Source organism: Neophocaena asiaeorientalis, unplaced genomic scaffold (genome assembly GCF_003031525.2).
Source record: "Neophocaena asiaeorientalis asiaeorientalis breed wild unplaced genomic scaffold, Neophocaena_asiaeorientalis_V1.1 scaffold77, whole genome shotgun sequence".
In the NCBI taxonomy this organism is placed as follows: Eukaryota; Metazoa; Chordata; class Mammalia; order Artiodactyla; family Phocoenidae; genus Neophocaena; species Neophocaena asiaeorientalis.
Genome location: NW_020174645.1, coordinates 10,090,481 through 10,117,705, shown reverse-complemented (window position 1 = coordinate 10,117,705; position 27,225 = coordinate 10,090,481). Strand labels below are relative to the sequence as shown.

Genomic DNA, 27,225 nt, shown 5'->3' with positions numbered 1-27,225 from the left:
TTCCCTGTAAAATAAATCCAGGGTCCAGAAACTGTTCCAGTTGGTTGGCTATCATCCAACCATCAACCTCTGCCAACCAACTGCACGAATGCGAGTGATTAATCAAATTACTCAAATATTTGGTTTCAAACTGAATGTTCAGATAAGAAACCGGGGTGGCCAACAAGTGGATGTTGCTGAACGGGAGAGAGGAGGGCACTCAGCCGCTCTCTAAGATAAATATATAACGACACAATAATATGCAGTAAATGTCACTTCTTTGGGGCTCATCTGGCTTCTTCAAACAAAATACCAAAACACTTCAGAGACCAATTATATGTCCCAAAGCTGCAGAGTCTTTATCATGGTGCCAGGAAAAGGCTGCGCTATTTGTGAAATCTGCAGGCAGTTATGGTGCTTGGGGAGGGGGACTCAGAATTTTGTATGTAGTAGAAGAGGGGCTGCCAACGCAGCTGGCTTGCAGGGGGAGCAACACATTTTCATAATGACCACTCTTTTTTCAAGGATGGCTGCTGACTGAATCCATCCATTTCCAATTAGCCAGCCCTTGGGAAAGAGGGGAGGGAGGTTTGGGTAACTGGGTTCCACTGATACCCCTGAAAAAGTCAGAGGCCGGGAGGTCCTTAGAGGGTCTAGGCAAAGGAGAAGAGATGATGGATTTCAAATTTCTAATTTGGGGGATTTGAAAAAGACGGGTTAGCAGGTCAGAAGGTGAGGGGCTGACCAGAGAGAAAGTTGGGTTAACAGACTGGTGGGAACAGTGGGCAGAAGGCCAGTGGTGGGGGAAAGACCACCTTCCAACCAGACTTGTGCACCTCAAGTAAAGGACCATTGACAGCCTGCTAATATAGATGATATATACTAGAAAGGGGAAAGAAAAGGGAGCTAAGGGTCTTACATGCAGTGGTAGGTGGTAAGAATGGCTGCAGACTGTCTCTCTCCCTGCATCCACGTTCTTGCAACATGGCATTGCAAATCCTCCCATCCAAAGGCAGACTCTGTTCTCCATGCCTTGGTTGGAGATTGGCCATGTGACTTGGCCAATGCAACGCAGACAGAGATGTGAAAGGCACTTGTCCAACAGGGCTTGACCTCTTGTTGTCTTGCTGCATTTGGAACCCTGAGACTACCCATGGGAATGAGCCCAGGCTGGCCTGTTGTGGGGATGAGAGGCTGTGTGGAGAAGAGCTGAGGCACCCCAACTGACAGTCTGCCAACCAGCAGACACATGAGTGAATGCGTCTGAGACTGACCAGCCCTCAGTCTGACCAGCCAGCGGACCACAGACACATCTAAGAGCCCAGCTACTGAGCCTGGCTCAGCCCAGAACTGTTTGCAGACTAGAAAGAAACTGTGACTTTGGGGTATTTGTTACTCAGCAAAAGCTTACTGATACACTCACCTAATCAGGACAGCTCAGCCCCTGAATATGATCTGGGCTGATTATTTGAGAGCCACTTCTGGTCCTGTGTAGAGCTGAGAACCGTCAATTTCTACCCTGGTTTAAGGAGGGTTGAAGGGCCATCCTTAGATCTCTAGTCCTTTGCAAGCACTTACCATTTGACACGTGGGTTTCAGTCAACCCACCAACTGCATAATCAATGGTGACGGACAATAACACACCTTCTACCGATCACCCAGATCTTACAAATGGACTCAAAAAGGCTTTGTATGGATCACAAGGGAACAGATCAAAGACACAGCAGCTCTTCCCTGAGCCCACAGCTCCCACTATGGCACCTGCCCAAATGTGAGGCTTGTGTATTTGGGATCTTATTGCTTGCGCTGAGAATAAGAATGAGAAGCCTCCTAATGGACACTTGGCATCACAGGACACACCAAGAACCCTGCTGCTGTGGCCAGTCCTAACGCAACAGAGGAGCAAAGGCCAGGGTTTAAAAACACACCAAAGGATTGTTCCACAACTGGTCAACTGAAACCAAAGCTATTTTTTTTCAATGCCTACAGGTTAGAGAGAGCAAGTCCAAGAAAGTTCCTATCATGTGACATTTTCTTAATGTCAGTTCTCTGTTAACTACCCCTTTTGTGCAGCTATAGACCATGGATCCTGGATATTTAAAACAACCATGGTAGAGTTCGACAAAAGTGCTCTGCTATTTTAATGAAAGCCAGAGCAAGTCATCAGAATGTCAGTCCAGGGGTCAACAAACTAGGGTCTGCAGGCCAAACCCAGCCCATCGCCTGGTTGTGTTAATAATGTTTTATTGGCACACAGCCACATACATCCATTTACATCTTGTCTGAGGCTGCTTTCACACTACAGTAGCAGAGTTGAGCAGTCACTAGAGAAACTGTATGGCCCACAAAGCCAAAAATACTGTTGGGTCCTTTAGAGAGAAAGTTTGCTGATCCCTGATTTAGCCTAATCCGTTCAATTTACATTTGGAGAAAGTGAGTCTCAGAGACGCTGTTTCACAAATATGGAGCACAGGCGGGTTTAGAATCAGCCTTTCTGACTTCCCATGTGGTGCCCGCTCCAGGGCACCACTCTGCCAAAGAGTTCTAGCATTAATCGTATTTTCTGGACTCTCAAATCTTCAAACCATGTAAGTTGTGATTTGGTAAAGCCAGAGACTCTCTATTTACCAGAATGTTGAATTCACCAGAACCCGTGTTTCTCAACGCTGCCGGAAGCAGGGCTTTGGGAACAAGCATACGGGCGGGGAGCCCGGGTGGGACTGACCTGGTGATGATGGCCAGGCGGGGCGGGCTCATGCAGGCGCCCATGAAGAGTACCACGTTCTCGTGCCGCGTCTGCCTGTAGGCCATCACCTCCCGCTTGAAGGCCTTGAGCTGGTCTTCATTATCCCTCTCAGTGTCGATCAGCCGGATGGCCACCTCCCCGTGCCAGCGGCCATGGTACACCTGCCCGAAGCGGCCCTTCCCGATGAGCTCGCCGATCTCCAGCTGCTCAAAGGGGATGTCCCACTCCTGAAGGAAGATGCTGGTCTGGCTGGCCTTGCGCGGGAAGCTCCGGGCCGAGAGCAGGGACAGGTTCATCTCCTCAAAGTCATCCTCCGACTCCTCGGCCTCATCGTGACCCTCCTCGTTCTGCGGCCAGAGGGGGAGAGGGGTCAGTTCCCGCCGCAGCCCCACCTGCCCGCCAGGTCCCACTGTGCCCCACTGTGTGTTTTCGGCTGGTGCACACGTGTCTATTTGCCCAGGTACCTCCTGCCTATCACTGTACTGCAATGAAGGAGCTGAAAGGGAGATCCTGGCGAGCCATCCCTCTTGTGCTACAGGGAAACTGAGGCTCAGAGAGGGGAAATGCTAGGAGGACCACGTATTCCGGTTTCCCATGACATTGCCCGTTTGGGCACTGAAAGTCTCACACTTGGAAAACTGGCAAACGGGGATGGTTGGTCCCTGTGGGAAGTGCCTAGCTCTGGTCAGGCAGCCAGGCTGAGCTAGGATTAAGATGCAGGCCTCTCAGATCCTAATATCTGATGCCCTCCTACTCGACCATGATGTTTTGACTTGCCTGATTATTTATGTGGGAGTAAGAAAAACGACAGGCTGAAATATGGGTACACCATACACCTACATATAACATGACAACCCTCGACATGGAGGGCCTTCGTTTCCCCAGGGAATTTGGAATTGAGGAGGCAGGAACTGAGAGATGTCAGAGCTACTCAGCACAGGCCAGAGGCCGGGGGTTCCTGTGCAGCTGAGATACAAGAGGGAGAGGTTGACAGAATGAGCCTAACACTCAGACCGAATGAGCTGGAATCTGGCCGCTGTGTGACCTTGGGCAAGTCACTTCACTTCTCTGGGCCTTCTTTTCCTCATCATAAAGTGGGGCTAATGACATCTGCCCCTGGGGGTGGTGTGAGGTTTTCAATAAGGTGAAGATCTGTTGAGTTCTTTGCACAGACCTGACCGCCTGTGGGAAACATCCACTGGGATGGCTTATAAAATGCAGATTCCTAGGCCCCACCCAGATTTTCTGAACCAGAATGTCATAAGGCCAGGGCCAGGACTCTTCATTTTTACCCTGCACACCCACATGACTCAGGCACACTTAGACATGACCACTGCAACAGTTAGACACTCAAGGCCCAGGGACCTACCTTCGCAGCCTGGTGTCTGGGGGCACCTGGGGCTGCAGGGTCCTGGCCCTTGGGTTCTTTGGCTGGAATGGGGGAGCAGCAGGTGCCTGAGCCGGGGGGATTTTCAGGGGCTTGGAGTCTGACAAGACAGCCGGAGAAGGTGGCCCCTTGGCTGGGTACAGGTCTCTCGGACCCCAAATCTGAGCAAGCTGTCCCCAGTGGCACACTCAGGAGAAATGACCCAGGAAATACACCTTCTTTCACGGTCACTTTCCAACTACCACAATGGTTCCAGAAAAGGACATGATTTTCTCTGGAAACCCTGACTCCACTCCCTTCAGTTCAGGACAGACCAGCAGAGCCAAGGAGTCAGGGCTCTGGTTCTCACCCCGAAGACTTCATTTATTCCTCCAGGGGCTCTGGCAGGTGGGAAGAAGCCCCAGAACATTCTCAACACCCCGCCAAGCCAGTGTCCCTGAGGCTGCCGTCTCCACCTTCCACGTGTTCTTCAGAAAGCAGCGGGGCACATCCCCCTTGGTACTCACCCAGCCTTGAGCTGAATTTTCAACTAAGAACGCAAATCACTTGCTACCTTGTGTACAACTCGCTCTCCCGTGATGCACACCATATAACGGCCCATTAGGTTCAGTGCCGGGAGGGGTCACCCACTCGTTAGTCGCCCCGGAGTTAGAACAGCCGTCAAACAGGGCCACTGCACCCCCAGCCCGCCCCAAGCCCTCTGCGTCATCAAAGACATCAATCAGCTTTGCCAAGTGGGTAGCCCCCGGAAAAAGTTGCTTCATTGCTCTCCGGTTCTCACCTCTGAGGTTGGCTCCACTTCAATTTGAAGTAATGGATTTCCTTCCAAGCTTTAGAGAAAGAAAAATAAACGTGACCCTCAGGTGAAAAGATGGGTCCATGCATTGACCTGATCCATGTAAGAAATGTCTTAAAATGAGAAGTCCTCACCACCAAGCCTTTTTCTGCAAGTTCACTTCAACGCTTGTGTCTAGAATAATCCAAAACCTTGCCACCAAGGAGTGGTGTGCAAGGACATTGTCTTAAATAGATTTTCTGGCCTGCTCAGGGCTCATTTTTCTTTGTTGGTTTCCACTAATCTAGCAGTTTCCTTATAAACTGGCCTAAATGCCATGGATGGCAGGATCCTTAGAGCTCTAGGTGTTTCCTAGGAGAGAATGAATCAGATCTCTACAGTTTTGAATCTTTTGGAAGGATCCTAGTGTTCATTTGGTTTTTTGCTCGTTTATTCATTCATTCATTTGGTTAGAATTATGTGCCAGGAACAGTGCCAGACCTTTAGAGGGATACAGAGTTGAAATTGACACGGCTTCCTGACTTTAAGGAATATTTATATTACCACTGTTGTGCAGAAAGGGTACAGGCAACAAGGGTTGAAAGTTAGGTATGTATTGAATAAATGGAGGGTGTGGACATTCCCAGGAGAGAGGATTACTGGATATATTTGAAGATTAGCAGTGTTTTGAGTTGCACCTTGCCAATCACGTCCAGAAGACACGTGCAGGGTGAGAATGGGGAGGAGGAAGCCAGACCGTACTGGCGTGGAAGACACAGGCATGTGTGTGTGTGTGTGTGTGTATGTGTGTGTGTGTGATTCATGCATATTCATGAGCTTGTGAGCTGCAGTTGTGTTCTGAGTACAGGAACAAGCTGGATATGGGTGCTGGGGGTACAATGTGAGTGTTAAGTGTCCACCGAGGACTGTGTGGGTATTATGGAATGTGCTCTGTGCAGGGGTTGCTCTGTGTGCGTGTGAGTTGGGTGTACATACTGGGGATGCTGGGGGAGGGGGCGTGCCATTCTTGACGGTGTAACTGGTGATGTATTGGGGATGTGTGGGCATGTTGGAACACATGGTATGTGATGGAGATGTGGGGCACCATATGTGTTAAAGGATTTTGGGGAAGTGGGTTTTTAGAGCAGAGGATGTGTTTACGGAGTGAGCTGGAACTGGTGGGAGGAAGGGATCACAGTGGCCACCACACCCCCTTCCTACTTCCGCAGTGGAAACTTAGCAGGTTCCCCTGACCCACCTCCTCATTTGAGGGGGACCTCCCCTATCTTGACCCTCAGACCTCACCCAGAAAGCTGCTGACCCTGCAGACAGAGTCAGTCTGCTTGCTGGAGGAGGAGTGGTGAGGGGGAGTCTGGAAGACTAAGAACTCAAAGAAGGAGAAAGAAGTAGCGTTTGCCATCCTATTAGCCAATAATTTACAGTACAGCTTGGGAAGGCGGAAACCACATCACGACAGCTGACATGCCGGAATCCGGACGCACTGGGGGGGATTTGGGTGGAACAAGGCACCTGGAGTCCTTCCTCATGCCAAACAAAATGGACTGCTCGCCTCTGCTTGTATCAAGGCGTGATTACAGCAGCCGGGGCTACTTAATGATTTCCCTTCTGCAAAGAGTCAGTTCCCATCACTCCACGCACATTTAAGCAGATCGCAGGCACTTACGGACTCCGTTTTTCACTGGCACTCCCTGACTCTCAGTTAATAACCTGGAGTTCATCTTGCACAAATTGTGGAATTGGTTTATGTGCAGCAGAGAAATGATCTGGAGCTAGATGTCAGCACAATATCCCTGGGCAAGTTGCTCCTCCTTTGATTTCAGAAATGTACCATTTGGGTCTTTAACAAAGGCTATAACATGGGTCAGAAAGGATGGAGCAGCTAGGGTAGTCAGAAGGAAAACCAAGTAGGCAAAAATGTGAGTTGGGAAAGAAGTCAAATCAGAATTAGGTCCCTAGCATGCCCCAGACTTGGGTCACAACCAAAGAAGTTAAGGAAGGTGATTTCACTAGACCACCTGGAAAGAGGGTCTGTATCTTAAGGATGCTAAAGACACCACACACAAAGATGTTTGTTGCAGAGTTGTTTACAACAGTGAGGTATAGGAAGATGTAAGATCCGGCGGTAGGGAAATGGTTAAGGAAGTTATTCCGCATCGATATGATATTTTACATTCATTAAAATCAATGTGTATGAAGAGCCCAGAATAATATGAAAAAATGTGATGTTATAGCATTAAGGGATAAACAGAGCAGGATAGAAATTGCATATAGTGTGGATCACAAGTATGTAAAATATGAATAGAGCACACTTCTAAGAGTGGTGCAATTATAAGTGATTCTTTTTCCTTTCTTTTTTTATAGAATAGTCCAAATTTCGCAAAATTAGCTAATTTTATTTTTATAATGTTATAAACCAGGGATCAGCAAACTTGTTCTGCAAAGGGCCAGGTAGTAGATATTTTACACTTTGCAGGCCATACGGTCTCTGTTGCAACTACTCATCTCTGCTGTTGTAGTCTGAAAGCCTCCATAGACAGCACATTGTGAACAAATGGGCATGGCTGTGTTCCAATAAAACTTTATTTATAAAAATATGCTGAAAGTTGGATTTGTCCCATAGGCTGTAAGTTGCTGATCCCTGGTATAAACCTAAATTATCCTTTTTAAAAGGGGGATAATGATGTAGAATAATTGCCTTTTCATTAAGCTCCAGCTATTGCCTGGGGGAAGTGGTCTTTCTGATCATAGGAGGGTCTGGGGGTCTGAAGGAAGTGGTCTGGTCCCTGGAAATCACACTTGATCGGCAGGGCCAGGGACACAAGGCAGAAGTGACTCAAGGGGATGGGTACTGTCCCTCTCTTGGCCTGGGCTGTCACACTCTCTCTCTCTTAGCTTGAGTTATTCCCTTGTCTCTATGGCCCTCTCATACTTCTCCCCCACCTCCCACCCCATCATTTCCAGGAGAAGGAAGAAAGAAGACATGACCCTGAGCAAACTGAAGGGCCAGGGCAGGGGAAAGGTCTCTGTTCCACTTACATTGGATTCGAGGTCACTGGATGCAGGATGACCTGGGGCGCCCGGGTCGGCGTCTCTGGCACCGGCACCACATCTGAGAGTCAAAGATTAGACAGTAAGAAACCAAACTCGGGGTCCACAACCACCCCCAAAAGCCTGATTCCCAGGAGATGCCGGCAGCTGAGAACTTCTCACCAGACCATGAGTCCCTGGGACTGCACAATCCCCTCTCTCCCTTCCCTGGCCACTTGAATTTACCTGCCTAGGTGCACGAGTGGTCTAGATGACATCCTGAACAAAGTTCCCCACTGTCACCTGGGGGCTGCCGGAGGCCCTAAGCCTCTGGCCTGAAGCACCCACTGGAACCTCCTCACTCCTGAGTCCCCTTTGGGATAATGAGGCCACTTGGTTTCACGTCTCCCAGTGCCCGACTCAAGCCCCTTTGACCATCTCTCCCCTGCCACGTGGTTCTAGACCCCTCTTCACCCTTGCCCATCCTTGCACTGCAGACCACCCACTCAGGCCTTCCTACTGTGCTCTGGGACCTCGTCGGTGCCCTTGGACCCCTCCACCCTTCCTCCTCCACCTCCATAGCCAGTCGCCAGCCTGTGGTCTGGGGATTCCACCCCATCCTCTCGGGGCTCATTCACCCCCGGCAACCTTTGCCTCCATCCCCTCCAGCAGCTGCCACGCCTCAGAGAGCTTGCTCGGGAGGAACTGCGCTCAAATGAAACTCACCTGGGAAAATGAACTGCTGTCTGTATTTGTAGTAGTGGGACGCTTGCGAAAGGAAGAGAACATCACAGTGAGCGCTGCCCTGGGTGGGCCCTTCGGGTAACAAATGGGGCTCCTGCGGCCACCTGTGGTTCTCTGCCCGCCCCTGAGGTTTCCAGACTTCTGCAGACACCCCGAATTCCAAGGGACTGAGAACACGTGTAAAGAAGCCAGAAACATCCAAGCCAACCCTCCCACTGACACTCCCTGAAAACAGAGCACCCCAACTCAGACAGCCATCCTGAGCATCTCTGTTAAATGCGTAAATGCGTAAGGACACACATATACAGAGAGAAAAGTCTCTAAAGCCATAATCTAACACAGTAATCTTCTCCCTTCTGGCAGAGCGATGACAGTGGCTTAAAAAAAATCTTTTATGACCACAATAAGGTATCACCTCACAACTGTTAGGATGTCTATTATCAAAAAGACAAGAAATAACAAGTAGTTGGTAAAGATGTAAAGGAAAGGAAACCCTTGTGCATTGTTGATGGGAATGTAAATTGGTAGAGCCACTATAGAAAACAGTATGGGGGTTCCTAAAAATATTAAAATTAGAACTACCGTATGATTCAGTGATTCCACTTCTGGGTATATATCCGAAGGAAAAGACATCACTATCCCAAAGACATGGAAACAACCTAAGTCCCCATCAACAGACAAATGGATAAAGAATACACACACACACACACACACACACACACACACACACACACACACACACACATATATACACACAATTGAAAACTATTCAGCCATAATAAAGAATGAAATCTTGTCATTTGTGACAACATGGATGGACCTAGAGGGTATTATGCTAAGTGAAATAAGTCAGGCAGAGAAAGACAAACAGTATGATCTCACTTACATGCAGAATCTATAAAAAAACAAACTCATGGAAACAGAGATCAGATCTGTGATTGCCAGAAGTGGGGAATGGGGATAGGAGAATTGGGTGAAGTGGTCAAAAGGTACAAACGTCTAGTTATAAGACAAATAAGTCCTGGGGATGTGATGTACAGCATGGTGACAGTAATTAACAATACTGTATCGTCTATTTGAAAGATGCTAAGAGAGTAGATCTTAAAAGTTCTCATCACAAGGAAAAACAATTGATAACTATGTGAGGTGATGGATGTTATTTTGCAACAGATACATGTATCAAATCATTATATCCTTAAACGTATACAATGTTATATGTCAACTGTATCTCAGTAAAACTGGAAAAAGTCCTTTATGTGTTTCTCGTGTTTTTCCAATTTGCTGCATTGAGCATTGTATTAGTTTTCTTATTGCTGCTGTAATAACTTACCATAAACTGGATGGCTTAAAACAGTACAACCTTATCCTCTTCGAGTTCTGGAGGTCAGAAGTCTAAAAACAGTTGTAAGGGGCTAAATGAAGGTGTTGGCAGGACTGATTCTTTCTGGAGGCTCCAAAGGAGAATCACTCCTTGCCTTTTCCAGCTGTAGAGCCTGCCTGTATTTCTTGGATCACAGTCCCGTCACCCCAATCTCTGCTTCCGTCCTGACATCGCCTTCTACTGTCTTTGACCTTCTCATCTCGCTCTCATAAGGATCCTCGTGATTGCATTTCGAGTCCACCCAGATAATCCAGGGTAATCTTTCCACCTCAAGAACCTTAATTCAGCAACAGCTGCAAAGGTCTTTTTGCCGTATAAAGTAACATATTCACAGAACCCAGGAGTAGAGCGTGGTCCTCTTTGGGGGACCATTATTCTGCCTACCACAGGCATGAATTAATTTCCATATTTAGGGAAAAATCATATAAAAGAAACTTCCTCAAATTCACTGCTCATTCTCTTACAATTCAGTTTACTTCCAGTCTGTTCACTGGAGGCCAGTTGTTCTGGACATCCCCAAGGTTTCCAATGTTAGCACTATTCCAGTAGGGTGGAGGGCCTGGACCCGGGAGTACAAGCGGTGTCAGGGGTGGGGGACAGGTCACACAGAGTTTTATAGCCTCAAGTAAAGGCAGTGAGCAGGGATGGGATCAGATATGAGTCTGAGTTGGTGAATACACTTCCGGAAACAGTTCTACTCATTCAGCGACAAGCTGGCTCACCAAGAATCAGTACAGTGGTTCCAAGCCTGGAGTCTAGAAGCTGATCCTGTAGGGTTGAATTCTTGCTCTTCCTTGATTGCTTATAAAAGCTTCAGCAACTCTCTCCAAGTCTCAGTTTCCAGATGTGTAAAATGGGGATAATAAAAATCCTTCATAGGGCTGAGCTTCAGAGGGCATAGAACGTGCAGAATCAGGATCAGCTGCGGTGCATAAGCCCATCTCTTTCTAAGCTCTCTTAACTAACAGACGAGAATGCTTTATAATTCGTAGACAGTCAGATGGTTTCAAAGGGCTGAGTCATTAGCTGCCCCCAGGGTGCATTGGATTTATAAATTCCCCCGGGATGGACAGCAAGTCCTGGCACCTCAGGGTGCCAAGCACCTGGTTTGGTGCCTGGCACCCTGTGGGTAAGCTGCTCACGCTTGTTCAATTACTCAACTCTCTTTTAGCACAGCAATTCCCAAATACCTCAGCTAGCTGGAATTGAAATGGATGCATTTTTTTTTTTTTTTTTTTTTGGGTACGCGGGCCTCTCACTGTCGCGGCCTCTCCCGTTGCAGAGCACAGGCTCTGAAGCGCAGACTCAGCGGCCATGGCTCACGGGTCCAGCCGCTCCGCGGCACGTGGGATCTTCCCAGACCCGTGTCCCCTGCATCGGCAGGCGGACTCTCAACCACTGCGCCACCAGGGAAGCCCATGGATGAATTTTTGATTCTGGAAGATGAAGCGCCGGGGCTGGGAAGCAACTCATTCAAGGTTACAGAACAAAGCTTTAGAAGAAATCCAACCTCCATGATGTCAGGGACCTTTCTTCCGTTAGATAACTTAGGTTTTTTCATTGCAGGCAGACACTTTGTTAGTCAACAAGGGGCTAAAATTAAAAGAAGAAAAACTACCTGGGATTGTCAAGAGACTTAGTTGATCTCTTCCCTCCCCAACTGGGACCGAGGATTCAGTGTCTGCAGAATAGGTTAGCTGTCAGTTAAGTGTTCTTTTAAGGAGGCGGGGCTGGTGATGGAGAGAAGGCACCTGAGACGGGACAGGTGTCAGGCAATGCGACACCCGACAAAGGCCTCCACGCTCAGAGCCAACCTCCGCCTGGACCCCTTCAAGTGCCTGATAACAGCTCGGTCCTGACGGCCGAAAGGGAGAGAGTCTTGGCCAGAGGAGGAGGGAAAGGGCGCTGTGAGTCCTGCCTGTTCTTGCTGATAACGGACACCAGCGAGAAGCAGGTCCGAGGGGCAGCAGATGAACCCAAGTGGCTCCTGGCTCTCTGGCATCAAAGAGGACCCAGGAACTGGGAGGCTGCAGATGACCAGAGGTCAGAGAGACAAGCAGGCCACTTTGAAGGCTCTTCCACTCTGAAGCCCCCATTCCTTCCCTATGGGCTCCCCAGAGAGCAGCCTGAGTGGTCATCTGAAAGGAAGGATCTAGAAGAAAAGAAGAAAGATCAAAATATCCCCTGCCTAAACCTCGCAACGGCCTCTCATTGTGTCTTAAATAAAATCTAAATTCCTGCCAAGCCCTACAAGGCCCTGCCAGGCCTCAGCCCCGCAGCTCTGAGTCTTGCTTGGTGCCTTGTTTATGGCACTCCAGCCACTGGGACATTTTTTTCCAGCTCTTTCCCGTGGCAGGGGCTTTGCACGTGTTCCCCTCTCTTTGCCTGGACAACTCCCCACCAGTCCTCTCTGGCCAGTCTTCAGAACTCAGCTGCCTCTGACCTTTCAACCTAAACTTGTTCTCTTCTTGAATTTGCTCATAGCGCTGTTCTTTCCCTTCACAGCACTTATCACAACTTATAATCCTATTTTCATGTGGATGTTTGCTCGGCTAACACCTGTCTCTCCCACTAAGCTATAAACTCCATGAGAACAGAGACTGTGATAGGCAGAATGATGCCCTCTCCCCCCACCCCCATCCCTAAGATGGCCATATCCTAGCCACTGGAACCCGTGAATATGTTACCTTACATGGCAAAAGGGACTTTGCAGATGTGAAGAACTTAAGGATCTTGAGATGAGGAGATTATCCTGGATTCTCTGGGTGAACCCTAAACATGATCACGAGGCTCCTTACGAGAGGGAGGCAGGAGGATCCAAGTCAGAGAGAATCACAGGAGATGTGATAACAGAGGCAGAGGCTGCAGTGATGCGAGGCCACGAGCAAAGGAATGCAGGCCACCTCTAGAAGCTGGGAAAAGGCAAGGGAATGGATTCCTTCCTAGAACCTCCAAAAGAAACCAGCTCTGCAAACTCCTTGATTTTGAGCCGAGTGAAACTGATTTTGGACTTCTGACCTCCATAACCGTAAGATACTAAATTTCTGCTGCTTTAAGCCTCTAAGCTCGTGGTGATTTGCTACAGCAGCAACGGCAAACTTTTACAGGGCATTTCTGATTTGTGCCTTGCCCCATACGTGGTGCCTTGTACAGTACCTGGTGTGTAGTAGATGCTTAATAAATACCCATTAAGGATATCGGAATGGATGAAAGCAGTCTGAGGGCCAGAAGACAGTTTAAAGGAAAAAAACACAAACCTGCAGCTCTGGGCAGCGCATGAGCCTCAAGTCACTCGTTCACTCACTCATCCAGCAAACATCTAATCAGTGCCTTGAGCAGTGGGCACTATGATGGGCTTTGGGCGCAGAGGGGTGGATGAAGCAGACTAGTTTCCTAGCCTCGTGGAGCTGACGTTCTGAGGCAGGAGACAGACACTAAACATGGCACTAGGTTATGCCCAAGAAAGAAGGCATTTGAACACTCCAGCCTCTAAAACCCACACGATAGTCCCTTACAAAGCCCCTTCATGTACCTTCCCACATCAAATGTCACACAAGCTTGCAAGTTAGACCCACTTTACAGATGAGAAACTGAGATCTAAACAGCACCAGTGCCATACGCAAGGCCACAGAGGTGGGAAGGGGCAAATCTGGGATCCAAATGTAGCCCTCTTGACTCCATCCTACACTGTGCCATGTCCAACATGGCACCAGGCTTCTTAAGGGAGTGGCGGAAAACAAGGAGGTCCAGCCGACCAGCAGAGCACAATCGCAAATCCCACCAAGCCCGTGGGTGCCCTGAGGTTAGCAAATGAGCCAAATGACCATTAACCGCACAGCCTGTTTTAGAGAAAGAATATTCTAGATCAATCAATGCCAGGGACATTTTTATGCCTAGGCGTTAGCTTGAATAGTCTTCAGAAAACTCAACATCTGGCAGGAAACCAGGGCCAAAGCTCCTTTTCCCATCAACAGAGGCTCCCAGTCTAGAGTATAACAGGTGACCAGGGCCTCGTATGAACAGAACAGATGCCTGTCACCCTGGTGGAATTTTGCAAAAACTGCCTAAGACAGAGGGAAGGTCTGGTGGCCCTTCTGGAGGGTCCTATTTTGTTTTCCCTGTCGACATTGCATTTTATTGTTATTATTCAATTATAAAACGGGTGCATATTCCTTGCTCTTAGATACATTACAGTAGTGCATAAAAGAAAATTCCTTTTCTTAGAACACTTGCCATGAAGTCTTGCAGACATCTGTGTACATATACAAACATATATATATAGACACACACATTTAAACATACATATACAAATATATAAAACAATGTTACAATAAATAGGATGTTATACCAGTTGCTTTGCACATCACTTATTTTCCACTTAAAAGATATTGTGGATATCTTTCCATGTCAGGATATTTACAAAGAGCTACTCCATTCTTTTTAAGGGTGGCTGAGTATTTGGTTATATAGATATATTAGCATATTCAAACACTCCCCTCCTGATGGGCATTTGGGTTGAGTCCAAATTTTTTACTGTTGCCATGAAATCCTTACATACAGATCCCCATGCCCTTTGCAAACATTTCTGTATATAAATTCTTAAAAGTGATTTTGCTGGTCCAAGGAATGTACATTTGAAACTTTGACAGTCAATGCCAAATTGCCGAACCCCAAAGTTTAATTTGATTCTTACTCCCAATACCATGGTATATGGGGATTTCATCTTTATTTCCACAATTCTAGTTAGGCCCGGATTACTTAGCAGTGGTAGCCACGGTAATTTGCTATTCCTGTGTTTATCTAATAATAATGAAAATAGCTCACCTTTGTTGAGCTCTTTGACGAGATAGGTGCTCTGCTAAGCTCTGTACATATATGGTAATGCTTAGCCCTTCGAGGATTCTACAGAATAGGTACTATTATTATCCCCGTTGTACAGATGAGGGAACAGAGGCACAGAGAGGCAAGTAGTTTGTTCAACATCACACAGTTATTAAGTGACGGAGCTGGGATTTGAACCCAAGCAGCCTGGCTCCAGAACCCACACTCTTAACTGCTGTTCTAAAGTGCCTTCCCCCAAAGGACCCCTTAGCCCACTCCCCAAAGAGGGTCAGGACACTGTTGGGACCTGCCATGGAGTAGATGCAGATCCACTGGCAGGCGAGCACTGCAACTTGGCCAAGGCCCCTCCCTGGGGTTCTGACGGAAGGGACAAAGGAACTGATGGAACAGTGACCACCCCTGGTGAGTCAGGTCTCTTGTTTAAAGATGCCGGCAGTCTTTTGGAGATGAAAAGAGCTGTGGTGCTTTGAGGCGTGGTTCTCCCTTAAGAGGTTCTTTCCTGCCCCCGCTACCCTCACCCATAAACAAGTAGCAAACAGTTACTGGGAAAATAGCCCTAAGTGTGTGTCTTGGGTGGCAGGTGGTACAGCTCTAGGAAGGGACCCAGCCCCTCCCTCCAGAAATTGGGGGGTCATGGGGTGTCAAAGGGCCTTTTTTCCATTCCCCTCCTTCCAGAGAAGTGGAAATGGCTCAGGGTGCTGGTGGGAACCCTCAGTCTACGGAAATGCTGGGCAATTGTTGCCTTGTTGACTCAGGGGCACTTACTGAAATGATTCCAGCTGCTGACTCCCATTATGGTCCTTGCTGGCTGCCAGGTAAGTGGCCCTCACACCACAGGTATGAGGCTGCCTCGGGCTTGGACTTAACCAAAAAATTTCCATGACGCAAGTTTTAAAACACACTCTATCCCTTTGGACACAGCCCAGATCAAAGCAGTGTGGGCAGGTGACGTGATCAGCTTGTCCTCAATGGGTGGTTGTATCTGGGTGTTGTCCAGATGTGGGGTTGGGTCTTCGTTCGTTTCCCAGATATTCTCTCACGGCTGGTTAGGCTTGCAGGTGTGACTTGTGGCTACAGACCTGGGATATTTTCCCCCTGCGTGAAGCTCACTGGCTCAGGAGGAAATCAGCCCCTAGACCAGCACTGCCCGGTGGAACTTTCTGCAATGGTGGGAAATGGTCTATACCTGTGCTGTCCAGTATGGCAGCCACTAGCCACATGTGGCTTGCAAGCACTTGAAATGTGGCTAGTATGACTGAGGAATTAAAACTTTAATTATATTTAATTTTAATTCATTTAATTTTTTTTTAAATTTACTTATTTATTTATTTTTGGCTGCGGTGGGTCTTCGTTGCTGCGCACAGGCTTTCTCTAGTTGTGGCGAGCAGGCTACTCTTCGTTGCGGTGCGCGGGCTTCTCGTTGCAGTGGCTTCTCTTGTTGTGGAGCACAGGCTCTAGGCGCACAGGCTTCAGTAGTTGTGGCACGCAGGCTCAGTAGTTGTGGCTCGCGGGCTCTAGAGCACAGGCTCAGTAGTTGTGGCTCGCAGGCTCTAGAGCGCAAGCTCCATAGTTGTGGCGCACGGGCTTAGCTGCTCTGTGACATGTGGGATCCTCCTGGACCAGGGCTCGAACCCGTGTTCCCTGCATTGGCAGGCGGATTCTTCACCACTGTGCCACCAAGGAAGCCCTAATTAGTTTAAATTTAAACAGCCATGCGTGACTAGTGGGTACCATGTTGAACAACACAGACCTAGACTTCGGTCCCAACTGGCCAAGCAAGACCTCATCCCGCCAGCCTCTGTCTTGAAGTCAGCTATGATGCTGCCAGTATGGCTGAACTGGAAATGTCCTTGGGGCCCTAGAACGGCACGTGGGCTGGGCCGGGCCCCGGAAGGGGTAGGAAGACTCTTAGGTCTGGCCTGCCTAAGAGCAGAGAGAGAGCCCTTTCTTAAGTCCGAGAAGCCAAATCATCACATGACGGCCTCTCCACCATCTCACAGCCCAGCACATAGTCTCAGGTCAGCAGCCGAGTGCCCTGGAGTTTGTGAGCTGGAAGACCCTCTGGGGTCCTCTCGTCCACCTATATCCTTTCAGAGATGAGAAAACTGAAGTCAGAGGTCACAGGTCAGGGACATGAGAGAGCTGGATACGGAATATCGGACGCCAGCCCGCTCATTCAGAGCCCTGTCCTGATGTCTGGGGTAGGACTCAGAATGCAGCCCTGTTGTCAGTTTCAACCGATTTAGCTCATAAGACAAAGGCCAGCTCCAGAGCCAATGGCTCCCCCTGTGACTCAGACTTAGGTGGAGATCCTGGGTTGCTGCTTCCCAAAAGACTGAGTCTCTAAGAGTCCCTTTACCTCTCTGAGCCTCTGTTTCCTCATCTGTAAAATGGAGCTGACTGTACTTACGTCATGGCTACTCTAAAGATCAAATAAGGTAATATGTAGCAACTTCCCTGCATATGGTAAGACTCAATCCATATGCTTCCAACTCATTGCCTTTACGCATGGACTAGTCCGGAAATGGCTCTGGCACGAACCCAGAGCTCCCCCCTGTAGCTTCCCAAGCATGGAGGTACCTGGCAGGTTGAGGTTCTTCTGCTGCCTTGTGCACTGCGGAGAAGGGTGTAGGGGAGAAGGCGGCGTGGCACTGGGAGGGAGCAGGGGCGCTGGCGAGGAGGGCGTGGAGGACGTTGTGGATGAGGGATTGCTGCTAGAGTCTGGCTGGTAAGGAACAGGGATGTGGTCCTGCAGGAAGAAAGTAGGGGAGGGGGCAGGGGCCGACAGAGAGGCAGAGACACAGCAGTGAGAGCGGGTTGCACAGGAAGAGACCCCACCCTAGCATCCACAGCATCTCTTCCATTTTCCTCAACCACCAGATCCTTCCAAAGTCCCCCCACCTGCTTCATCATCCCACCAGGTTGCATCCAGCTGCGGATGGAACAGCTTCTGGGGTCAAATTCCTGTCCACTGCTTGGAGCCCGGACTGAAAGGTTACCACATAATGAAAGCTATGTAGGCAACAGTCACGCTCCCCACGCCTCTTTGATTTTGGAAAGTCCCACGCAGAGGTGCCCAGAGTGTTCTTCCCATCCTAACACCTCGCATCCTGAGTGTTTATTAAAGAATCAACGGCCTGACAGCTCAAGAGAGAGTGTGAGAGCAAGCCTGCAGCAACTTCCCTCGCATCTCAGTTGGAACCAGCAATGCCTCTTCCGGCCCTTGAAACTGCTCTAAAGTCAAGAGGAAGATAGAATCCACGTGTGCCTCCTCAGAACAGCACTGGTCAGGGATTTTGAAATGAGGTCATCCTGGATTTGGGCGTGGGGGGCATTAAATCCAATGTCAAGTGTCCTTATAAGAAACAGAAAAGGAAAGACACACAGAGGAAAAGGCAATTTGAAGGCAGGGGTAGACAGGAGACTGATGCTTCTAGAAGCCAAGAAATGCCAAGGATTGCTGGAGCCACCGAAAGTAAGGAGAGAGGCATGGAATGGATTCTCCCTCAGAGTCTTCAGAAAGAACCAACCCTGCCGACACCTCGATCTCAGACTTCCGCACTCCAGACTGTGAGAGAACGTCTTTTGTCTTAGCTACCCAGTTTGTGGTGATTCGTCTTAGCTACCCAGCATCCCCAGCAAACTCTTACAAGCAGAATCCAGAGTGAGGCAAAGGCAGATTCAAAATCCCATGGCCACCTCTTCCCCTCACATTCTGAACAAAATGCTTACCCTCGCCATTCCTCAGTTTTGCCCTCTGTAAAATGGGAATAACACTAGCAAACCTCAGCATCCCAGAAAAGGGGTTCCTGCCTCTCAAAGCCTGCAGAGCTAAGAGCTCTCCGGGGAACCTTAATCTGTTCACTCACAGGACAGGGATCACTTGGTCCCTGCATTACTCAGAGGCCCACCGTTCAGCTTGGCTCCAGGTGCCCAAGGACGGTTTTGTGTGATCTGGTTATTAGTCAACAGGTGTGCTTACCTGCCAAACTCCAGAGCTGGTGTAGCAAACACCAACCAGCATACGAGGGCGGGGAGTGTGGGGTGGGGAACGGACATTCCCCATCTGGATGCCCAGTGGCATCCCGTGCTCAACCGGTGCTGTGCACGTCCCCCTCCTAGAGTCCACCCCACTCCCACGCGGTCACACTGCCTCCACGTCAGTGACTTCCCCTCTGGGAGCTTCAGTCTCTCCCTGTCCTTCATGTGGGCGAAGAACAGCCACTGTGTGTGGATCTGTTGCGGAGTTTAACGAAGGTTATATATGTACCTACACCCTGAGCACTGCACTGAGGCACTTTGCTATCAACAAACGGTAGCGATTATATTGATGACGGCGTTTACTTTTGCAATTAAGCTTTTTATTTGAGATAACTGCAGATTTGCATGTACTTGTAGGAAATAATAGAGGGACACCATGCATTCTTACTTAGTTTTTTCCAATGATAACATCTTGCAAAACTACGGTACAATATCACGACCCGGACACTGAATTGATACAGTCAAGATACAGAACATTTCCACCCCCAGAAGGGGCCCTCATGTTGCCCTTTTCTCTCCTCACCACCCTGCCCTCCCATCTTTTATCCCTGGCACCACTACCCTATTCTCCACTGCTATAATTTTGTCATTTCAAGAATGTTCTATAAATTGAATCATATAGTATATAACCTTTTTGGATTGGCTTTTTTCACTCAGAATAGTTCTCTGGAGAGTCATCCAAGTTATTGCACGCATCGATGGATTGTTCCTTTTTATTGCTGAGTGGTATTTCATGGTATGGATGTACCACAGTTTATTTGAACAACCGTCCATTGAAGGACAGCTAGGTTGTTATCCTCTGTGGCTCTTGTGGATCAAACTCCTACAAACATTCCTTGGACAAAGTACTCCTATTCCAGGCAAGGTCATGCTCTAGTTCATTCCGGCCACCTTCCATGCAAGACCACCTTGGAGGTAATTCTGATCTGATTTTAGTAGAAAGGCATCAGGAATCCAGCCTTCTCATTCTATCCTAATTTATCGAATGGTAATTAAATTTTAATGGCGATGGACATGTTAGTATAAGGAATAATATGGCAGTGACATGCGGGCTAAGATTTACATGGTTGGGCTGTGAAGGCCCCGTACAGCCCAATGGGGCACAGGAAGTTTTTAAAGGAAGTTAGGGACTGATCATGTCAGTAGAGGGACAAGGGGAAATGAAGGTCAGGCATCTATCCATCCTGTCAACACTCTTCTTTGAACTTCTACTCACAGATTGGCAAATTTCAAGAAGTTTCCATAGATGCTCTGCAAAAAAGTCATTATATCAGTTAAAAAAAGTATAAAGGTTTGTACTAAAAACAGCATCCCATTAGGAGGAACTGGCATATAGACTGTGCTCCAACGACACAGCATGTTTAATGAAAACGTTGGTCCACGATGTACACATTCAGGCTTGACCTGGGCTTACGTCACTTCCTCTTCTCTCATCCCTACAATCACTTCCTCTTCTCTCATCGCAGCAAATGGTCGGTCCACAGTTCCCAACACAAACCAGGCTATTTCACATCTCTGAGGCTTGGGACATGTTGTTATTTCTACTTGAAATACCTGCCCTGCCTTGTCCAGTCTGCCTGGAAGATGCCTATTCTTTCCTCAAAGCCCAGCTCAGACCGGCCCTCTGAGAAGTTCCCCTGACCTCCCACTCCAGCAGGTCAGCACATTGCTCGCTCCTGGTTCCAGTCCTCCTGGTACTAGTCCTGCCTGGTACTAGCTCGCTTCTGGTACTAGCCCTGCCTGGTACTAGCTTGCTCCTGGTACTAGCACTGCCTGGTACTAGCCCTGCCTGGTAGTAGCTCACTCCTGGTACTAGCCCTGCCTGGTACTAGCTCACTCCTGGTACTAGTCCTGCCTGGTAGTAGCTCACTCCTGGTACTAGCACTGCCTGGTACTAGCCCTGCCTGGTACTAGTCCTGCCTGGTAGTAGCTCACTCCTGGTATTAGCCCTGCCTGGTACTAGCTCGCTCCTGGTACTGGCCCCAGCTTCCGTTGATGCTTCAACACCGTCACTTCTCGGCTTACTTATCTGTCTCATCCTCGAGGCTAGAAGCTCCCTATTCTCAGCACTTAGCAATATGCCAGGAACAGTGTGGTCCCTCGAAAAATGTGTGATAGAGGAAGGAACAAAGAAAGAAATGAAGAGAGGGAGGGATAAGGAGAAGGAGAGAGGGAAGGAGGAAAAGGTTTATCTCCTGTTACGAGACAGTGTCTTATTCATCTTGGCATCTGCAGAACTTAGCACAGAAACAAAAACATAGGAGGTGGCTAATAAATGTTATATGAATCAAGATTGGAAAGGAAGGAGGGATGGAAGGAGAGATGAAGGGAGGGAGGGAAGCAGGAGCTGCTCTTATGAAGGAAACAGTTATGGCAGGAGTTCAGTCTTTCTCATGTCCGAGGCTCGGGGCTGACGTGAATCAACAGAATCGGCAAACAGAAAGCTGCATACGGTGCCCACGGTGCCCAGCAGAACTGCTAAACAGGATGGGAAATTCCTTCCTCGGGCCAGACCCAGATCTGTGTCCCAATGGGAGCAGCTGGAGGTTGTCTTCCAGCAGAGGGAAACTCAAACTCTACCAGATCATGAAGGGAAGGACTAATGGCATAATTCCTCTTTCTGAGCGCAGTGTAGATGTGGAAACATCCTTCAGAGACCGTCCAGTCCCACCCCTTCGTGCTACAGATGGGGACGCCGAGACTCAGAGATGGTATGTGACTTGCTGGAGTCATACAGAGGGTTAGTGGCCCAGGTCCCCATCTCCAGCCCAGAAGCAGGAACAGAAGGTCGAACCAAGTAATAAGAAACTCGCATCTGACTCTGAGAATCAAACAGAAGCATGTTCACCTCCCAGGTTCCCCCTTCACCCAGCTGTGCACTGATTTGAACATGCCAATGACAGTAACTCTCTCCCCCGTGGACTTTTCCCAAGGAAACCGTCCCCACCCTCCAACCCAACAGACTCTCCTAAACAGCCATACTTGTCTTGTGACTGCCATAGCCCACTCCCAACTCAAGACCATAGGTCAGGGCATCATGACAGCTGGTCAGTGACCTATGATATGGAATAAACAGAGCAGGGCCAAAAGGAAGAACAGTGGAAAGCAGAGCAAAGGTGGAGTGGAGATGAGGTTCCAGGGAACAGAAGAGCCACGACAGGCCAGAAAACAAACTGGCTGAGGTTACAGGGAGTAGGAAGTCTACGGCCACAGAAGCAGTGATGGAGAGAAAAGACGAGAGGAGAGGACGGGGAGACCGGTCAACAGTACCAGACCAGAGGGCACCCACAAATAGCAGCTGAGCCACCGTCATGATGGGGGGCCAGAACAGTGACCCATGGTCTTGCTGAGGGTCCAAGCGCTGGCCTGAGCACAAGCCTGTCCTCCATGTCCAGTTTCATGAGACCTAGCTCCTCAACTGTGATTCCCCTTTCTCTTCTTGCCCCATGTCCATCCTTCCCATAGACAACTCCCTGTGCTGAGCTAGCCGAGGTGAGCCTGTACCTTGCAACCAACTGTAAGGGAGGGCCAGCACGCAGCCATCCGGGGCACGAACCCGTGTGCCCTGCATCGGCAGGCAGACGCTCAACCACTGCGCCACCAGGGAAGCCCCAGGTGGGACCTTTGATGCCTTGGTGCGGAAGCACAGACACTGTAGACTGGTCCCCTCAGGAGCGGCAGACGCTGCTGCTGCTTCTCCTCCATCCTCCCCACCCTCCTCCTCCCTCTTCTTTCTTCTTCCTGTTCTTGCTTCTCCTCCCTCTTCCTCTTTCTCCTCTTCCCCCTCCTCCTCGTCTGTCTTCTTCAACACCAAGCTCTGCCATGGCCTGAGGATCCAGTGTTGGGACTAAACTCCTGACATATAACACACGGCATCAACTCCTCTCCACAACTCCAATACCATCTACTATTATAATGCCCTCTTTACGGAGGGGAAAGCAAAGGCGGAAGGATCTTGCTCTGGTCATAGAGCATATGAAGAAACTGAGTTTCAAGCCCAGACCTTCTGACTCCAAAATGCACACTCAACTCATTTTGCTGGGTGAACAAGCTGGGCTCTTATGAACCTGGACTGACAGAGCTAGACAAGAGAAGAGACAGAGAGCAATGAAAAGGGAATCTGCAGATCAAATTGGCTCAAATCTATTGCACTAACCACATCATCGCCTGACAGAAAGAATCTGCGTGAAGCCAGTGAGAAGAGAAAGAGGGGAAACAATAACCCAGCTCTCTGATAGCTCCTGTCCACCTTCATGTCAAAGCCACTTTCTAAATAGAGGTTAATTTATTTCTCTTATCAAATGCTCCTGCTGGCAGACAAGCAGAACAATGTCACAGTCACCGATCTATCTGTCCCATCTGACACCAAGAGGCTCGTTGCGTCTGTAAAGCCAGAGAGAAAGGTCTCGAGACGGCTCTGAGCCACTCATCCCTCAAGAGGTCACAAAGGACAGGATGGTTATAGGTGTGCCTGGTTACTTCCCAGGAGCCTCACTATTCAAGTCCCTTAAGCACCCCAACCCCAGCGGTGGGGAGACCTACATCTTTTACAAATAACAAAGGAAAAGCAGACTCAGCCGGACATTATTATTGGAAGCCCAAGATTTAAGCTGATAAAAATGACTAGAATTTCCTGTACGCTTACCATGTGCCAGGAACCTCTCTTAAGTGCTTTATGTTGATTATTTCATTTCATCCCCACAATAACTCTCTGGGGTTGGTGCTCTGTTTGCTTACCAGGGGACATTTTCAAAAACGGTCACAAATTCCTTGGATTCTTCCCATTGACAAGTGAGATCACGCCTCCTCCCCTTAAATCTGAGTAGGCTTGTGACTGCTTCCATCGGTAGAGCACAGCAGAACTGACACTGCCAGCCCTTGGCTAGAGACAAGCCAAGACAATGCACGGGCTTTTATACTGCTAGGTTATAAAAAGCCTTTGCAGCTCCCACCTTGTTTGCTAGGACAGTTGCTGTTCGAGCCCTGAGGTGCCATGTAAGAAGCCTGACTGCCCTGAAGCAGCCATATTGTGAGGAAGCCCAAGCCACAAGGCAAGACCACATGTAGTTGCTCCCGATGAGTCTCTGTTGAGGTCAGCCTTTGACTCATCCCAGCACCAGATACGTGAGTGAAGGAGCCTCTCGATCAGGGGTTGGCCAACTTTTTCTTGAAATGGCTAAACCATCCTGTGGTTTAGGCTCTGTGAGCCAAGCGGTCTTTGTTGTAACTACTCAATTCTGCCCTTGAAGCATGAAAGCAGCCATAGAAAATACGGGTGTGGCTTGTGCCAGTATAATTTATTTCCCAAAAACAGGCAGTGGGCTAGATTTGGCCTGTAAACCATAGTTTGCCAATCCCTGTTCTGGATGATTCCAGCCCCCAGCTGCGTGAGCTTTTCGCAGCTGGACATGATGAAGCAGAGACAAACCATCCCCACTGTACCCCTTTCCCAATCCCTGACCCTGATCCCCATGAGCATAATTAAAGAGCTGTTGGTGTCCATCACTAAGTTTGAGGTCGTTTGTTTATACAGCAGTGGGTAACTGGAACACGCCCATTTTACACACAGGAAAGCTGAGGCTCAGCGAGAGGTTCAGTTACTTGCCCAGAGTCTCAGAGTGAGTGAGTGGAGGCCCCAAGACTGGTTGCCAGGTCTGCCTGACTTCAGGGGCCAAGCTGCATCATCAAGTCCTAAGACAATGCCACAAGGAGACAGATGGTGAACGACTGAGATCCAGTAGTAAAAACGGTGGGTGACAGCATGAGAGAGAAAGAACATATGGACTTTGTTGGGGAGGCCTGGAAAGGGAGGTCGGAGATGGAGGAAGGGACCAAATTGTGCATGGCCTTGCAGGCTGCAGTGAGGAGTTTGATTTGTTTCCTCCACGCAACAGAAAGCCACGGGATGGTTTTTAAGCAGAGGGTGGTGTGATTCAAATTACATTCATTAAGAATCACTCTGTCGTGGGGAGGGGGAAGGGGAGACTGGGACGAAGTGAGAGTGGCATGGACATATATACACTACCAAATGTAAAATAGATAGCTGGTGGGAAGCAGCTGCATAGCACAGGGAGATCAGCTCGGTGCTTTGTGACCACCTGGGGGGGGGATTAGGGAGGATGGGAGGGCGATGCAAGAGGGAGGAGATATGGGGATATATGTATATGTATAGCTGATTCACTTTGTTATAAAGCAGAAACTAACACACCATTGTAAAGCAATTATACTCCAATAAAGATGTTTTAAAAAAAAGTAAGAAAAAAAAAGAATCATTCTGACTGCTGTGTGGAGAGTGGATCGGGGAGGGAGAATGGCCCTCTCCAGCCTTATGCAGAGAAGGGAGAGTATGCCTTGCCGGCGAGAGGTCACACGGCCACCATGACACTCATCTGGGTCCTGAACACAGGCTGGTGACTTCCCACACGCTTGGACTGACCCGCATTTTATCCACCTTCCATACAGTACACGGAGGCACTGTAGGGCTTGAGAAATCACCTGTTGGCATATGTTACCTTTGCTCCTTCCGTGAGGTTGGAAGTGTCCCTGGGATTGCTTTGGTGCTCTTCCACCAACAGACCAAACAAAGGACATGGAAATCACACTGGAAGTTTCCAGGCCACATTGGCAAGAAAGAGGCACAGAGTAGCCCACTGCTGACCACCGTCTGAGGTCCAGCCAGAAGCCAACCAGGTTAGCTAGGGCTCAGAGCCTGTGGTCCCCACACAGATCCATCTACCCAGTCTCCAGCAGGAGCTCAGAAACAGACTCTTGTTCCTTGGTGGTTGGATTCAACAGATGTGTGAGAAAGCACAGAACCATCTGTGAAGCTCATCCTGGCAGAGAATGAAACATCTCACAGAGGAAAGAGGGCGGAGTCTGCACCACTAAGGACCCCCTCTCAGGCTCTCCTCCCATCCCTAACTGTGCCCCCGTCAACACGCTCATTCATTCTCTTTGCCAGGTGCCCTCTCTCTAAATTGGGTAGATTTCTGGCACACCCACTCTGCACCGATGGCTGGATGCCCCCCAGACTTTTCTAGACACAAACCACACAGAATGAGGAGAGCCTAGGTGGGCTGGGAAGTAAGGGCAATGCTCCCAGATCAACCTGCCGAGTCCTGTTCAAGAACCTTCCTCCCTCCTGCCCCTTGTCTGGCAGCGGCAGCCCCAGCACGCCCCTTCCCAACAGAACTCCAGTCTCACCTTGTTGATTTTGTTGGTTTTAGGGAGCGTCTGGCTGATGTGCAGGTCCGAATACCGGGGTGGCTTTCGTAGAGGGTTGTTGATGTCACACGGAACGGACTCTGTCCGGACTAACCTTGCTGGATCCGTAGGGGTAAAAACAGCGATGTGGGAATTTAAGTACCACTTTTGCTCTGTACTGTCACGTCAGGAGAGCAGAGCTCTGACCCCACCTCAAAGGCCCACCCCCAAGACTGGAAGGGAATTCCCTAAAAATGATAGTCACTGTGTTGTGTCATGATACTGGGACACTTTTCCCACTATCTGTGTTCTCTGTGGTTTCTAAAATGTGTTGTCAATACATGGCTTTTGACGATTAAAAATTATTACAATGAAACTGAAGCTATCGGAGTTTTTTTCTCCAATACCACAATTGTTTCACATTGGCGTTCATTTCAGAATTGAACCTCCTTTGAAAGACAAGAGGCTCCTGATTTCTCAGGGGCTGTCATCAGTCGACAAGCTCATTGTGGCCATCTGTCCCTCCCGCATCTAAGCTGTGTGTTAGGATCATCTTGGGTCACCTGTGGGATTTCTCAGGCCTGAGCAGTCTGTAGCAGGTCAAAATACATTTGTGCTAAACAAGGTCACCATGGATCCCTGAAGGAAAGTCTCAGCTTCCCAGCTTCCCCTTTGCATCATCCCTAAAGGCACAAAGCTGGGCACACAGGCGATGCTAAATAAATGTGTCCTGATCCAAACCACATCACCTGAGCCCCTCTCCCTGTTACTTACTATTTACAGGGACCACCGGGAGGGGCAGAGCAAGAAGCTTGCATTCAAATGTGATGCCTGGTAATGTTACTTGTTAGCTGTTTTTTATTGTGGGGCTGGGGGGTTCGCGGAAAAGTTAAAGCTTTGGACTGACCCAGGGGTTTAATTTCTCTCTTAAGCCTGGGTTGCCATCACCATGGAAACCAACTATATTTTCAACTTCCTACCAAAGGGGGGTGGGTAGAACAAGAAGCTGGTGGACCTCTGGAAAGTTCCGTTTGCTTCGTGTGTACAGGCACCTGCCGCCTTTGAGTAAAGGGGGCATC

The 27,225-nt window shown here is 49.0% G+C and overlaps 1 protein-coding gene across 1 annotated transcript in view; it reads right to left on the bottom strand.

Annotated features, from left to right (window-relative positions):
* The window catches only part of KSR2 (kinase suppressor of ras 2), a 311,598-nt gene that overhangs the window by 50,863 nt on the left and 233,510 nt on the right, over positions 1–27,225 (bottom strand). Inside the window, exons 8-13 of the mRNA XM_024758568.1 lie at positions 26,147–26,265; positions 17,483–17,651; positions 8,662–8,703; positions 7,945–8,017; positions 4,894–4,942; positions 2,705–3,072 (exon numbers count right to left, since the gene is read on the bottom strand). Coding sequence (XP_024614336.1) covers positions 2,705–3,072; positions 4,894–4,942; positions 7,945–8,017; positions 8,662–8,703; positions 17,483–17,651; positions 26,147–26,265 — 820 coding nt within the window. The remainder of the gene's footprint in view (positions 1–2,704; positions 3,073–4,893; positions 4,943–7,944; positions 8,018–8,661; positions 8,704–17,482; positions 17,652–26,146; positions 26,266–27,225) is intronic.